This window comes from Polypterus senegalus, chromosome 11, assembly GCF_016835505.1.
Source record: "Polypterus senegalus isolate Bchr_013 chromosome 11, ASM1683550v1, whole genome shotgun sequence".
NCBI lineage: Eukaryota > Metazoa > Chordata > Cladistia > Polypteriformes > Polypteridae > Polypterus > Polypterus senegalus.
In genome coordinates this window covers 10,302,509-10,318,196 of record NC_053164.1, presented here as the reverse complement: position 1 = coordinate 10,318,196, position 15,688 = coordinate 10,302,509, and the positions used below count along the sequence as shown (strand labels likewise).

Below are 15,688 nucleotides of genomic sequence, written 5' to 3'. Positions count from 1 at the left end.
CTATCACAACAGCATCAGACATCTTTGAGCCTGCAGGACGAAAATTCTACACAGGCATGGGGAGAACATGCCAGCTCCATGGAGACCATCATCATGTTCATGATTTGAACCCTGGATGCTTTGAGCATGGGCATGGCACTGTATAAGTAAAATGTTTTTTTTTAATTATTATTATGATTATTATTATTGTTACTGGCTCTTTGAGGTAACAGCACTGCACCACCATGCTGCACCGCCCTGAGGTACTTTTACGTTCTCGTTTTTTTCGCCAACTGAAGGAGTCACTCAGAGAGCCCACCTTTTCATTTTATATAACATCTTTCATGACAATAGGGAACGATCGCATTGCCTACTCTTAATAACCTGAGTGACATCAGGTTGGCTCACTTGCTCAGGGTGACGCAGGGTGCCAGCAGTGGGAATTCATCTCTATCTCGTGAGGTTCATTCAGTCGAGCTTTACGGCAGATTGTGCCTCGTCATATAAAGTCCCACGCTGGGCGTCCCCCTGAAACATCTGCTTTGGCTTTGTGACTCGATCCAGGACCCCTCAGCCTGTCCGACCCAAGGGCCGGCCTCTCATTTTTTTTTTTTTTTATTTAATCATTCAAAACAATCCACCGCCTGCTTCTCAGCGTCTCCACAGATGGCTGCCCTTTCACCCGTCAGAGGAGCTCAAGCACCTGTTTGTGCCTTCACTCTTCACCCGTCTCACTCAGCGCCTCGGGCGCCCAGCTTGAGAACATCAGAGACAGCGAAAGCTCGACTGTTAAACTGTAACTTCATTCACACAATCCAACGTCTGACGGTCTCTAACTGTCTTGGCGCCATTGCCAAGGACCAACAAAGGCCCACTCTGCTCTGCTCTGCCCTCAAAGCCCCGGGCAGTTGTGTGCCACAGCCCAGCATATCCCCACCCCCACCGAACCCAAGCCGTGCCAAAACTTAACTCTGCTGCTTGCCAAGCACACGTTTTAAAACTTCTGGCCAGACCCCTTAGTGGCCCTGCATGGACGCGCTCACCTTGGCTGGTCATCTTGTGAGGGTCTCCCACGGCCTCGCCTCGCCTCTCCGCTGCACACTTCTGCTCCTGGACTGTTTTTAGCCCAAACTGTTTGCTCAGCAAAACCAAGGCCAGTCTGCCTAATTATATCCAGCCAATCCCGCCTGGAGTCCCACCTGCTTTGTGACCCCTGCGCTGGTGTGCGTGGGTGGGGGGGGGTGGTCTGTGGGAAACTCTATAAGGCTGCAGAGGAGTGTCCCGGCGTCTCTGGCGGTCCCGCTGTGGCACTGAGGGACACGTCAGCTTTATTTAGGAGCAGACGCTGCGGGCTGAAGGGACACATTAGACAGACAGTCAGGTGCATTTGGGGGCTTCAAGGTTGGAGCCCATTGCACTTTTCTTTAGTTTTTTAATGCATATTTGTGTACAATGAGACTTACACTAAAATGAAATGAGAACAAGACATGTTAATAGAAATCCGACGCTTTTTGACAGCGCTTCACAGTGTCATGGAGTCACAAACGGAGCCCAGATAGACTGGTGACAGCTTTAAGAGATGGCCAGGTGACAATATGTGCCCTTGTTAGTTGTGGGGGGTCTGTGACTTTATTCTTCAAAGACGTACTCAATGGAGGGCTCCACTCTGTCATGAAGCCTCAAGGTAGAACTGCTGATGGAGATCTCTTGAAAGCTGGAGATTGACATTTTTGATAAATCTGAAAGTTTTGCTGCTCCTCCTCCAAAGAAAATAAGTTATGGGGGGCACAAAACAAAAATGGAGGAAAGCGAAACAAAACCAAAGTCTAATATGAGAGATGATAATCGCGGTCAAGAGAACAAGAGGGTCAAAACTGAAAGTACATGCGAGAAAAGATCACCGTGACAAACTTGGAGTTCTACAGAACTCATAGCCGTCCTTTGTCATTCCCACAGATGGCGCACTGCAGAATTACAGTATTTGAGGGTTCCTCTTGAGTGCCTCTCTCTGTCTCTTGCACGATTTGGCTCAAAAACTAATCCGCACATCGTCATCTCATAGCAGGCTTAAGTTTTGAGGTTGGTATTTTTCCATCCAGCCATTTTAGCTCTCAGACCATCCCTGAGACACCGTGACACAAACCCAGTCAGACACCCATCATCGAGATATCAGGGGATGTCAAAAAATCAGAGATTGAAATCTTTGATAAATCTGAAACTTTTGCTCCTCCCCCAAAGAAGATTTTGAAGGTTATGAAGGGTCAGGGAGGGGCGCAAAGCAAAAAAGGTAGAAAGCGAAACAAAACCAAAGCCTAATATGAGAGATGATAATCGTGGTCAAGAGAACAAGAGGGTCAAAACTGAAAATACACACACGAGAAAAGATCACCGTGACAAACCTTGAGTTCTTCAGAGTTTTTGGGATCCACAGCCTGGATAAGGATTTGAACTCATAGCCGTTCTTTGTCATTCCCACAGATGGCGCTCCATTGTATTTACCATTCCAACAGATGGCACCTCACAAACATTTGTAGCAATGCACTTTCTAAATACAAATGTTTGTGATGAACCTTCTGTGCAATGCATTTTTTTTACTACATACATTACAAAGTACTGTACATTCCAACAGATGGTGCACTGCAAATATTATCTCTGAGGTCTTCATTGATTATTTAAATTTCTTCCCAACTGCTGATGGAGAGCAGGAGTGGAGCTTTTGCATCAGACAAGTACACAATCGGTACAAATCATGCACATCATGCTGCCGGAGTATTTATTTTTTTGGTTTAACATAGCATGGCCTGTAGGGGGCATCACTGAGCCCCCAAACCCCAGACACAATGACACACAGACAGTTCAGGGTTCAGCTAAGATGAGTTTTATTTTTGCATTTCCAATAGCGACGAGTGGTAGCAGTCCGGTGCCGCTAAGATTTATCAAGGGTGATTTTTTTTTTTTTTTTTGGTGGGACGCACCCAGCCTTGAAACACACACACACACACACACACACACACACACACACACACACACACACACACACTCACAAGCAGAGACAAAGGAAAAAGCAACCGGTAATAAAACAACAATTAAAGAATGCCAGTCAGTCATTTCCCAACCCACTATATCCTAACACAGGGTCACGGGGGTCTGCTGGAGCCAATCCCAGCCAGCACTGGGCACAAGGCAGGGTGCCAGCCCACAGGACGCACACACCAAGCACACACTAGGGTCAATTTAGGATCACCAATTCACCCAACCTGCATGTCTTTGGACTGTGGGAGGAAACCCATGCAGACACGGGGAGAACATGCAAACTCCATGCAGGGAGGACCTGGGAAGCAAACCCAGGTCTCCATACTACGAGGCAGCAGCACTACCCACTGCTCCACCATGCTGCCCATTAAAGAACATATTAAACACTAATGAATGAAATATAACTACATGCTAAACGATCCCACCCCGATCCCCTAATGGCGATATACAATAAACACAAACAAACCACAAACAAAAAGCACTCCCTATGAAGTCCCTGGAAAACGGCAACTGATGAAATGCAATGATGGAGGCAGACAGTCCAGAGATCAGCACACTGTGTGTGAGTGTAAAGGTCAGTCCGGGATTTCCTAATGAGATGAAGATGGGCGAATAGGGATCAGGAGCGTTCCTTTCTTCACAGGATGACAATAAATCCTCAGACAGTCCTCATGCAGCAGGAAGACACCAGACAGTCCATACATACACCCTAAACAGGAGACAATCCACAACAAGAACAAGGATCCACAGAACATGAGGCACACAGACAGGAAACTCAAGACACAAAACACAAAAGACTTCCCCTCTTTTTGTGTCACTGGCCCACTTTTAAATGCCGAGCCGGCCTACTGTACCCTCAGCCGACAACCAATCAGAGCCAATGCAGGGGGTGCTGGGAGTTGGAGTTTCTTTACCCAGTAGCATCGCTATAGTCTTCTACGTCCATACTATAACCTTACGTCCATACTGTCACCTATGTGTTTGCCACTTGTCTGTCTGGTCTGCTGGTGTGGGCAAAGAAGACCACCCATATGTGCTGTTTTGGAATAAACGGGGGATGATGGACAGCTGAACGTCCAGCTTCTGAGGTCATTTGCATAAATTGCGCCATTGTTTTTTTTCTTCAAAAGGAGGAAGGGGGTACAGTGAGAGTGGGAAAGGAACTGAACGGATGAGCATCTGCATTGGGCACAAGAAAGGAACTACAGTGAGGAAGACCTGTCAAGACAGATGAAGGGCAGCATTCAGCATTCATCACCAGGGGAATACTGCATTGCTCTTAGTTATATCTAGCAGACCTGGTGAGCTTCCTGAAGGTCTCTTCTTATTATGGCGCAGTATTGACCGTGGAAGCAATTTAGCTTTAAATAATTCAAATTATTTTATTAGATGGCGAGCACAGGTATAAATCTTAATAAAAGGAAAAGCATCGGCGCATCTATGTGTCTGGCTGATGGCTAAGTCTCTGTCATTCCAAGATACGGTGCATCACAAACATTTTTAGTAATAAAATGCATTGCATTTATCATTCCAACAGCTGGTGCAACCTAAGCATTCATCCATCCATCCATCCATTATCCAACCTGTTATATCCTAACTACAGGGTCTGCTGGAGCCAATCCCAGGCAACACAGGGCGCAAGGCAGGAAACAAACCCCAGGCAGGGTGGCAGCCCACTGCAAGAACCCAAGCATTGACACCGTTTTTATGAATCCGATACAAAATGGCTTATAACAGAGACATATGCATTGAATTTGATATTCCATCAGTAATAGAATGCACTGCATTTATCATTCCAACAGCTGGTGCAACCCAAACATTGACACTTCTATAATTCATCAGGCCTACCCAGTATAACAAGACAACTCCAAGTCTGGAATATTGTGTGAACGCAGAGAGGAGCTGGGATGTGTAACTCTCTCTTCTGTATATGTATTGTGGCAGACACCTCCATGCTGGGAAGACTGAGGAAGCCAGTCTATCCAGAGCAATACCCCTTCTCTCTCCCCCTCCTGGAGCACTAGATGGCAGCCCCGCCAGGGTTGCAGTGGTGCCTAAGACTCCCGCAGGGCTTCATGGGAGTTGGAGTTTGGTGTAACCATGTTGGGATCTATGGGCACCACCAGGGCGTGCTGTAGCTGCTGCTAAACCGTAGAGAGCAGCTTGAAATAGGTCATCAAGCACCTGGAGCACAAACATGTGCATTATAAAAGGGGCCGCCTCACTCCATTCGGGGAGCCGGAGTCGGGAGGTAGAAGACAGAGCTTGCGAGGAGAGGAGTGGAGGTAGCAGAAGAATAAGAAGAAGGGAAAAGGAAAGAAAGGCCTGTGAGCTATTTGTGCTAATTTGTGCATTGTGTGGTGCTGTAGAGCTGTAAGGAAAATAAACGTGGGTGTTTTTGGGATGTTCGTCTCAAGGTCTGTGTCTTTGCTGAATCTTCCACAAAATATACATACACCAGCTAGAGTATATATATATATATATTGTGAAATCTGGCCCTGGCACAGACAGACGGACAGCATATTTTCACCCACACACCGTTTATTTACAATACTATTATTTACAGTTTTGCTCCCGTGCACCCCAGTGCCTTCTTGCACCGATTTCCCCAATGTCCAGGCCCACAGTCTCTGTGCCTTCCTGGCCGCCTCCCATCCTCTCTCTCTCTCTCCAGCTCTGTCTGCTTCCTCCCGACATACACCAATCACTGGAGGGAGGCGGCCCCTTATATAATGCTCCCGGATGAGCCCCAGGTGTTCCCGGTATCCCCTCCTTAGCCACGCCCCAGCGTGGCGGAAGTGTCGGCTGTCCTCCTGGCAGCTCTCCGGGCGCCACATAAAGTCTTCCCCCCAGCACTTCCTGGTGTGGCGGAAGTGCTGGGCTCCAGGGACAATTAGGCACTGGGGCGCCGCCTGGCGGTGGCCACGGGTCCCTACAGGGCTGGGCTTCAAAGCCCCCTACCCGAGGCCCCTGTATAACCAGGACAGACGCCCCCACTCGGTCTGGAGGAGGCACACGCCCTCCTCTGGTCCTCCAAAGCGTCCTGGCCGGGCTCCAGCCCCGGCCGAGGACCACACGGGATAAACCGGCATTGGGGCGCCGCGTGGTGGTGACCACGGGCCCCTACAGGGTAGGGCTTCCATGCCCTCGACCCATGACCCCCAACAGAACCAGGACGGACGCCCCCTCGCGGTCTGGAGGAGGCACAAGCCCTCCTCTCGTCCTCCTGGCGTCCCGACCGGCTCCAGCCCCGGCCAGGGACCACTATATATATATATATATATATACAGTATATATATATATATACATACTAATAAAAGGCAAAGCCCTCACTGACTGACTCACTGACTGACTGACTGACTGACTCATCACTAATTCTCCAACTTCCCGTGTAGGTAGAAGGCTGAAATTTGGCAGGTTCATTCCTTACAGCTTACTTACAAAAGTTAGGCAGGTTTAATTTCGAAATTCTATGTGTTCATAAGTGGAACCTAGTTACGTACATATATACGCCCATAGCCTGCTGCTCGGTCACCATGTGAGGCGGAGTTGCATCCCTCATCGTCACGCCTCCCATGTAATTGAGTGCCTGCCCATATAAGGCCGTCCGTCAGCGGCAATCCAATAGACACGCTGCCGCTAAATATTCACGGGTGAAGGACTGTGCTTATGCAAACTAAGAGGAGATGGTCAGGGATAGACTAGTGTTTGGCACAAACTCAGCGAAAGTGCGAGAGAAACTTTTAAGTGCCGGGTCTTAGCTAAGATTAAAAAAAGCCGTGGACATCGCAAGATCGCACGAGACAGCAAACCTTTGATGCATGTACTCTGAGCGGCTCACGTGAACTGACTGTGAACGCAGTACACATGAAAAAAAAAGTAAGAGCTCCAAAGAGGGCTGAACAAAAGACGCATTACACAATTGAGACAGCAGCAATAGAATATGAAGCGACTGACGCATACAAGCATATTTATAAGTGAAGCTACTGAGGAAACAAAGCACACGGTGGAAAAAGTCAATGTCCAGGTAAAGGAAGACAGTGTAAAAAATGTGGTAAATTGAACCACTTCGCTAAAGTGTGCAGGACTGGGAAAGGTAAACCCGTGCATGCAGTGTGTGATGTCTCAGATAAAGAGGAAGACGAGCTGTTTATTGATGCAGTAGGAAAGGAACAACCGTCTGAATCTGAACAAGCCTTTCTAGACATATCAATAGGAAAACAAGGAGTAAAGCTTAACTTTAAATTACGTTCATAGACACGGTGACGCTAAATATTCGCAGGCAAATCCACAACTTAATACCGGGAATGCCTGTTAAACATCTTAGATTCACGAGTACCGATTTGGGTAGTGAACACTTCGATGAATGAAACCTGTTATCTTTACAACGGTTGACAACGAAGATGAGATGGTCAGGGATAGAATAGACAAACACGGAATGTAATTTGAACACAACACATCCTCCAAATACGAACCTGATTGAAAGAAATAATGATAATCAAATACTTGATGATGGCAACACTCATAACAGTCACAAAACAATTACATTGACAATCAGGTTATGTTATTTTTAAAATGTTTCCTTTTCTTTTTCATAACTTCTTTAACACACTACTTCTCTGCTGCGAAGTGCGGGTATTTTGCTAGTATATATATATATATATATGGTTAGTACTATATAACATGGCTATGATCTGCGTCTTGCAACTGAGAGTGCAGGGCGGATGTTTGCTGACAGAACCTGGTAATACCAGACCACCCAAATAATCAGACAGCGATCAGGCCTATGGATATAATACTCCGATCTTTGATGAAAATTGCGGTTTTGTAGCCTTTTCCTGTTAGGGAAGCCATTTTGTGTACAGTTGTCAGGGTCACATTCCATGTTTCTAGGGGCGTGGTCTCTGGGGTCATGGAGGAAGAGGAGGAGGTGGGGAGCATACGCTGATTACAGGGCGTTGTCACACCCACCACATGATAAACCATCCAGATTGGGACCCGAGGGCAGCAGGTGACCCCTCAGCACCACACTGGGACAGGGTGAGTTTTTTTATGGTGGCTGGAGTGTCACCCCTGAAACCAAACTTGAGTAGATTGGAGGACCCGCTTGCAAGGTTGGATGCAGGTTAACGTCATAACCAGGACGGAGCAATTGCAGGTCGTGACCTTTGACCCAATCAGAAGACAGGATTAAAGGTCAGGTGTTTGCTGAGCTTTATGCGATCAGCAGATAAAACGTCATTTACATGTGTGATTTCCCGTGTGATTGCCTGGTTTTCGACTTATTGCCTCTTGATTGACTGCGACTTTTGCCTCTGCTCTGGATTTTGGTTGCTTTGTTTCATTTTTATTTTCCTTTGTTTTACCTTTGGCTTGCATCTCTCAGTTTCCTCAAGAGGAAAGGCAAGTTATCTGTTTTTCTTCCCTGCCAAGTCAGGACACCAAGTCCCAATACAAAAATGCAGTCAATCACAAACAATCGAAAGGAGCAATAAACACAGGGGAGCTCACCAATCACCACGTTCATTCAATGAACCGCAGGGGACTGTGGGGTTTTTTCTCTGCCTTGATAAGACTGAGGGAAGTCACTTGATGGACATGACTTCGGGGACCACCCATAAAACTCAAGGCACATAGTGGGACAATCATAGATGCATAGAAATTAAATAATACATCAAAGTAATAAGAAAATAGGAATAATGGAAGTAATTAACACCAAGAACACTATTAGCCAAAATGGACTAAAAAGGACATGAAAGAGAAAATTGAAATTTTTAATTTGGAATATGACAGATTGTGGCCTCTCAGCTGTCCTCCTTCCTGCATTCCTGATCCCAGATCTCAGCACCTCTGAAGAGTCCAGCAAGTCCATTTTAGGTATCTACAACACTCGCTGTCTTCTCATCCCACCACTGCCACCAATATAGCGCCATGTTGTGGTGGTGCTCCCTACCTCATTAGACTTTTGCTCTTTTAGGTCACTCACTACCTTTAAAAGGACCACTTTTATTTGTCACAAGCCAGCGTCAAGTCTTCCCGGTCACCTGCCATTCCCTGCTCTGCAGACCCTCGTTTATGTTAAAGGTGACACAGATTGGCGTCAGATTGTGAAGGACAGGAAGGCTGGAGCAGAGAGGTGGGCTGTTAACTCCACGCCAGGCTTATTCAGCAAGGCCACGTCTGAGGCTGATGACTCAGTTAGTCTCGAGAGGACGGTTACCAGGGAAACCATGGAGAGAGGGGATCGATAGTCGACCTGGGGGTCTCCTTAATGGAGCCAAGTACACATGATGACAGTCGGGAGTGCAGCGGAATGACGCCATCGTCTGGGCCGATTTGTTAAAGTGCTGACTGAACATGAAGCCTCCAAAGTCAGCGTGAAGGCCTGCACTTGTCGGCGTGAAACAACTGGCATGAAAGCTGATCGTGGACGAGAAGAAGCAGACCTCCCACGAGACTGGAACAGAAAACTCAGGGTGTAAAACAATGGCAGTGAGCACTGGTCCAGACGCAGCATGCCACCACTTAGGAATGGAGCAGGAAGTGGGCATAAGGGCAAGGAGCCAGAAAATGGCACTTAATTAATAACATCAGAGATCGTGGTCGTCTTCTTTCAATTTAATCACACATATGAACTAGACAGGGAGAGCATACAGGCGGCACAGTGGTTAGTGCTACTGCCTCATGGCTCCCAGGACCTGGGCTCAATGTCTGCTCCTACTCTACTAACTGAGGGAATGTAAGGAGTGCCATCCATTCATGTAGTCATTCGGACAAACTGTTGAAATGTCACCTCGAAGGGAATGCAAATAAGTGGCAGGGTGGTACCTTTACTGGATGGGACCCAAATACAATGACAGGCAACGGAGGACTGCCTGCTGGGGTAATGTGGTCTTTCAGTAAAGCAGGAGGCAGCATGTGTCTTCTGCTGCACAGGTCTGGACTCACGCAGGGCTTTATGGGAATTGTAGTTGGAACATCCGAAACATCCCGGAGACTTCTGGGGCCGCTGGAGGGAGTTCAGTTATTGTGGATGTTTTCTAGAAGAAGCCTGAATGTTTGTTTAATATGTTTAATAAAAGCAGTTTCTCTGAACCAGTGACTACTATCATGAAGTTGTTGCAGCAGTAGGGGGATCTGAATTGGTAATGTAGACATTGGCCAATTTATGAATTGCACAGATGTCTTCATAAGTTTAGCATTCCAGCTGCAAGGTGAAACAGAGACCTCTGACATCTGCAGCATTAATCTGGCACCCCCAGGTGGGCACTTTGTTGATTGTTTTAATCAATTAATGGCATCGCCAAAGGTCAAACTGAAACCTAATGAACCAAAAGATCAATTCAGGTCTTCTACTACAGCAGTCTGTTCACTGGAACATACAGAAGAGCTCTAAACATGACATCATAATGGGGGCACATGACGGTGACACAGTGGTTAGTGCTGCTGCCTTGTGGCTTTCAAGACTTGGCTTCAAAGCTTATGACTGGCCTGTATAAAATGATAGATAGATAGATAGATAGATAGATAGATAGATAGATAGATAGATAGATAGATAGATAGATAGAGTGAAAGACACAATAGATAGATAGATAGATAGATAGATAGATAGATAGATAGATAGATAGATAGATAGATAGATATGAAAGGCACTATATAATTTAAGTAGATAGATAGATAGAAATGAAAGGCACTATATAATAGATAGATAGATAGATAGATAGATAGATAGATAGATAGATAGATAGATAGATAGAGTGAAAGGCACTATATAATAGATAGATAGATAGATAGATAGATAGATAGATAGATAGATAGATAGATAGATAGAGTGAAAGGCACAATAGATAGATAGATAGATAGATAGATAGATAGATAGATAGATAGATAGATAGATAGAAAGGCACTATATAATAGATAGATAGATAGATAGATAGATAGATAGATAGATAGATAGACATGAAAGGCACTATATAATAGATAGATAGATAGATAGATAGATAGATAGATAGATAGATAGATAGATAGATAGATAGAGTGAAAGGCACAATAGATAGATAGATAGATAGATAGATAGATAGACATGAAAGGCACTATATAATTTAAGTAGATAGATAGATAGACATGAAAGGCACTATATAATTTAAGTAGATAGATAGATAGATAGAAATGAAAGGCACTATATAATAGATAAATAGATAGATAGATAGAAATGAAAGGCACTATATAATAGATAGATAGATAGATAGATAGATAGATAGATAGATAGATAGATAGATATTAGTATTACTGTTATTATTATTGTCATGATTGAGATAAGTGCTATATGAATGTAAAGAGTTATTTTTATTATTATTATTATTATTATTATTATTATTATTATTATTATTATTATTATTATTATTATTATTGAGATAAGTGCTATATGAATGTAAATAATGATTATTATTGAGAAAGTGCCATATGAATGTAAAGAGCTATTATTATTATTACCACACGTCTGCCCCTTCTCCCGGAGCACACAGGAGTGGACATTTGTGTTTCCCGTCATTCTTCCAGTGTTACGCTTGCATTTATGTCATTTAAGGATTTTAAATCTAACGAGTCTATTCAATAATTCATCTGTTTTTCTACACCACTTATCCTAATGTGTAGTGAGGTCAAATGGAGTCTAACCTACTGTTAATCATCCCAGTGTGTGAAGTCGCCCAGGAGGGGGCGCCAGTCGACAGTTAAGTTCCATTTTGAATTCAAAGCTGGAGTATCTATCTATCTATCTATCTATCTATCTATCTATCTATCTATCTATCTATCTATCTATCTATCTATCTATCTATCTAAACATCAGAGCTGAGGGGTCTATGGCACCATCACTGCGTATTCGGACCCCTGTACTTTGTCCACATTTTGTTAGTTTGCAACCTTTTTTTCCTCCATCAAGCAACACCCAGAATTACAAAGTGAAAAGAGGATTTTAGGATTCTTTGAAAATTAATTAGAAATAAAGAGGCTGAAATATTACATTTCTATAAGTTTTCAGACCCTTTGCCTTGGCCCAGGTTTATCTCCTCCTATTGATCATCAATCACTGAGACATTGGAGTCCACCAGTGGTCCATTCAGTTGATGGCACAGATGAGGAAAGGCCCAGAGCTTTCGTTAATCCATCTGTCTCGGCAGACCACCATTTGTGAGACTGGACTGTGGACTGTGTGAGCAACACTGGAGCACCACAAGGGTCTGTCGTGTCTCCTGCTGTCTTCACTCCTTTTCACTTTCCATATAAGGTCCCACAACTGAGCCAAAAATTGAAACCATGAGGTCAAAACAATTGCCTGCAGGATTTCTTGTGTCGAGGGACGGATCTGGGGAAGTCTACCAAAAAAAAAAAAAAATTTAAACAGCACTGAAGGTTCACAAAAGCTTGGTTGCACTCCATGGTTTTTAAATGTAAGAAGTTTTGGAACAACCAAAACTTTTGTTAGAGTCGACTGTACGGCCAAACTGAGTAATCAGGGCAGAAGATGAAGAACCCAATGGTCCCTTCTGCTGAGCTCCAGACAACTTGTGTGGAGACGGGAGAAACTTCCAGAAGGTCAACCATCAACTGCAACACTCCACCGATCTGGACTTTATGACAGACTGGCCAGACAGAAGCTTCTTCTCAATAAAAGACACATGGAAGCCCACTCTTGGAGTTCATAAAAACTCTTCAACTTTGAGAAATAAAAGTCCCCGGTCTGATGAAACGAGGATTAGCATCATGACTGGAGGACCGCAGTCAATCCAGAGAGATACTGTAGACATCAGTGCTCATCACCTGTGCAATACCATTCCAAGCCTAATGGTGGCAGCACCATGCTGTGGGGTTGAAGGCTAGTAGACGAGACAGGGTCACGGGCAACATAGGGCGGAAACCTTCAAGAAAACCAGGTCCAGATCACCGTCAACCTCAGACCAAAGGCCAAAGGCTCACATTCACCGAAGGATGTTGGCTTAGTAAGGGAGTTAAGTCAGCAATGAATATGAAGAGCGAGTGTAACTGATGAAGATCCATCTGGTCGACCATCACCATCATACACATCAACATGGTGAATGACTTCATCAGAGAAGTCCTATGGATTACACTGTCCACATGCTGCAGACGCCACAGTGAGGGGGCCTTGTCCACCTTGTTCCCTCTTTCTAATGTCATTGTTCTGAATGCTCTTTGGTCTCCATTTTGGTACCAGACTGTGCAATCTCAGGGAATGAGTGCGGAATTTAACAACGAACTGAGAACAGGAGACCACCGAAAACTGGGGATGCTGGTCAGGTGATACACGGCACTGAGGGATGGGATCCTGGGATACAGCTGTGCACACACACACACACACACACACACACACACACACACAACAGGGACACCTGAGTTAAGACATAAACGTGAAACCCTAACCAGAGGACCCCATTACATGTCTAATCACACACACACACACACATGCACACACGCACACACACACAAACACACACACACACACACACGTATACACACACAGATACATAACAGGGACACCTGAAGTAAAATATAAATGTGTAGCCCCAATCTGAGGACCCCACTACATGCCTAATCACACACACACACACACAACAGGGACACCTGAATTAAGACATAAACGTGAAACCCTGACCAGAGGACCCCACTTCATCTCTAATCACACACACAAACATAACAGGGACACCTGAAGTAAAATATAAATGTGTAGCCCCAATCTGAGGATCCCACTATACATGTCTAATCACACACACACAGAGCATGTATAGACAGGATTGTTATCTCCACTACATATGCAGTGTAAACACATTCCGTATATTCCTGATGTCATAAAGATAATAATCATTGACCTCTCCATTATTTCAAGTAATTGGAGTGTCTTTGTCTTTCTGCACAGTGGGCTCCCCTGTCCGGTGTTGAAGTCAAGTCAAGTTGTGGAGCAGGCACTGGTACAGCGTGTTGCCGCACTCACCACACGGTGAAAGAACTGAGAATCCTGGTTGACAACCTCCCTAGGTAGACACCCGGTCCAGTCCCACACTCTGGAAATGACCCTCTATCTGCTGCAGCCAGGTGTTATGTGGGCGCCCCTTGGTCTGGTCCAGCCACTATGTACTCAATAATGAGCTGATCACCCTTGGGAAATCGCGCCACATGGCCATAGTGCCGTAACTGACGCTGTCTCACAATGCAGGTCATGTGCCTCATTCGGGACCCCATCAGCAACACAAAGTCAAACCAGTGGGACCCAAGTTTTCTCTGAAGAGAGAACGAGGTGAAGTCCAGTCTTCGTCCCAGGCCACTGGACAGTGTCCATGTCTCACAAACAGGAAGCACCAGGACTCTAAAGACTTGGACCTTGGTCTTCTTCTATAGATATCAGGAGTGCCACACACCCCTTTCAGTGAGCTCATGACCTCCCATGCCCTCCTAACCCAACTACTGACTGGATTGATTTGAATGGATGGAGGTCCAAAATGTGGGGGGCCACAGCATAAACCAGCGGGCCGCCATCCAGTGATAACTGAGCTGATCATTAAAGCCTCCTTATCTGCCCCCGAGTTTTTGATAGTATAGATTGTGTTCTGCTGAAGTTTAATAAGTAACTTCTGAAAATGACTTCTCAAATATTCACTCTACAGACAAGAAAAATGGACAGTGCGTCAGCAGCAAAATATATTATTCATTACGTAATACTGAAAAATAATAAATAATGCAAGATGCGCTCTGCAGTGACGGTGGGCACATTTATCCCTCCTGTAAATGCACAGCACATTCAGGCTCACAGGCCTCCGTCCACAGCCTCTCTGCAGCAGGGTGAAACCTCCAGAAAACGAAACTCCATTCAACTTTCAGAAGCCGTAAAGCTGGCCACACAAAATAAAAACATCTTTGGATATCTGTCACCTTACACCTCTGACAGGAGTGTCCCTTTCTTGTTCAGAATTGGATAAAGTGATGTGACAAGGTGACAGATCACTGACAGTGCTGCGGACATCAAGGAGCAGCGACGCGCTCAGTTTAGAGTTAGGGCTAGTATAATAAATAAATAAATCTTTCTATTATAAAAGGAAATCCTAAACTGAGACTTTTGCCTTGAGATTTTTTCAAGCCCCGCCCTCCTGTCCACCGTTTCCGGTTCACGCCCCTCGCTCACAGTCCTCTCACCCCTAACCCTAACCCTAACCCTAATCCTAACCCTCTCATTCGTGTGAATGCTTTTGTCAGACACAGTTCCTGCGCTCTCAGTTCTTATAAATTTTAACGTTTTCCTCACTTTAAGTTCCCAATTAAAGAACACTTATTATGTCCAAATCTTATTGAAGAATTTCATCCCAACTGATTATCAACAGAAGAAATGAGTTCATGGGCAATCCTAGCACCGAGAAACGATGAAGTCAAACGAATTAACAGCAAAAATGTCGATTGTTTACACGGTAAATTGGTGAAGTGCGTATCAATAGACTCTGCTGAAGCAGTTGGTGGTGATGGTGCAGAAGATGAAAACATCAACTTACAATATCATGAAGAATATCTACAACTGTTAACACCATGTGGTCTTCCACTGGCCGAATTACTGTAGAAAGAAGGATGTATTGTAGTGTTATTGCGGAATTTATGTATGAGTGATGGGCTATGCAAT

The 15,688-nt window shown here is 45.0% G+C and overlaps 1 protein-coding gene across 1 annotated transcript in view; it reads right to left on the bottom strand.

Annotated features, from left to right (window-relative positions):
• Positions 1-15,688, bottom strand: part of rtn2a (reticulon 2a) — a 68,861-nt gene that overhangs the window by 29,026 nt on the left and 24,147 nt on the right. The window contains exon 5 of the mRNA XM_039770095.1: positions 1,023-1,142. Coding sequence (XP_039626029.1) covers positions 1,023-1,142 — 120 coding nt within the window. The remainder of the gene's footprint in view (positions 1-1,022; positions 1,143-15,688) is intronic.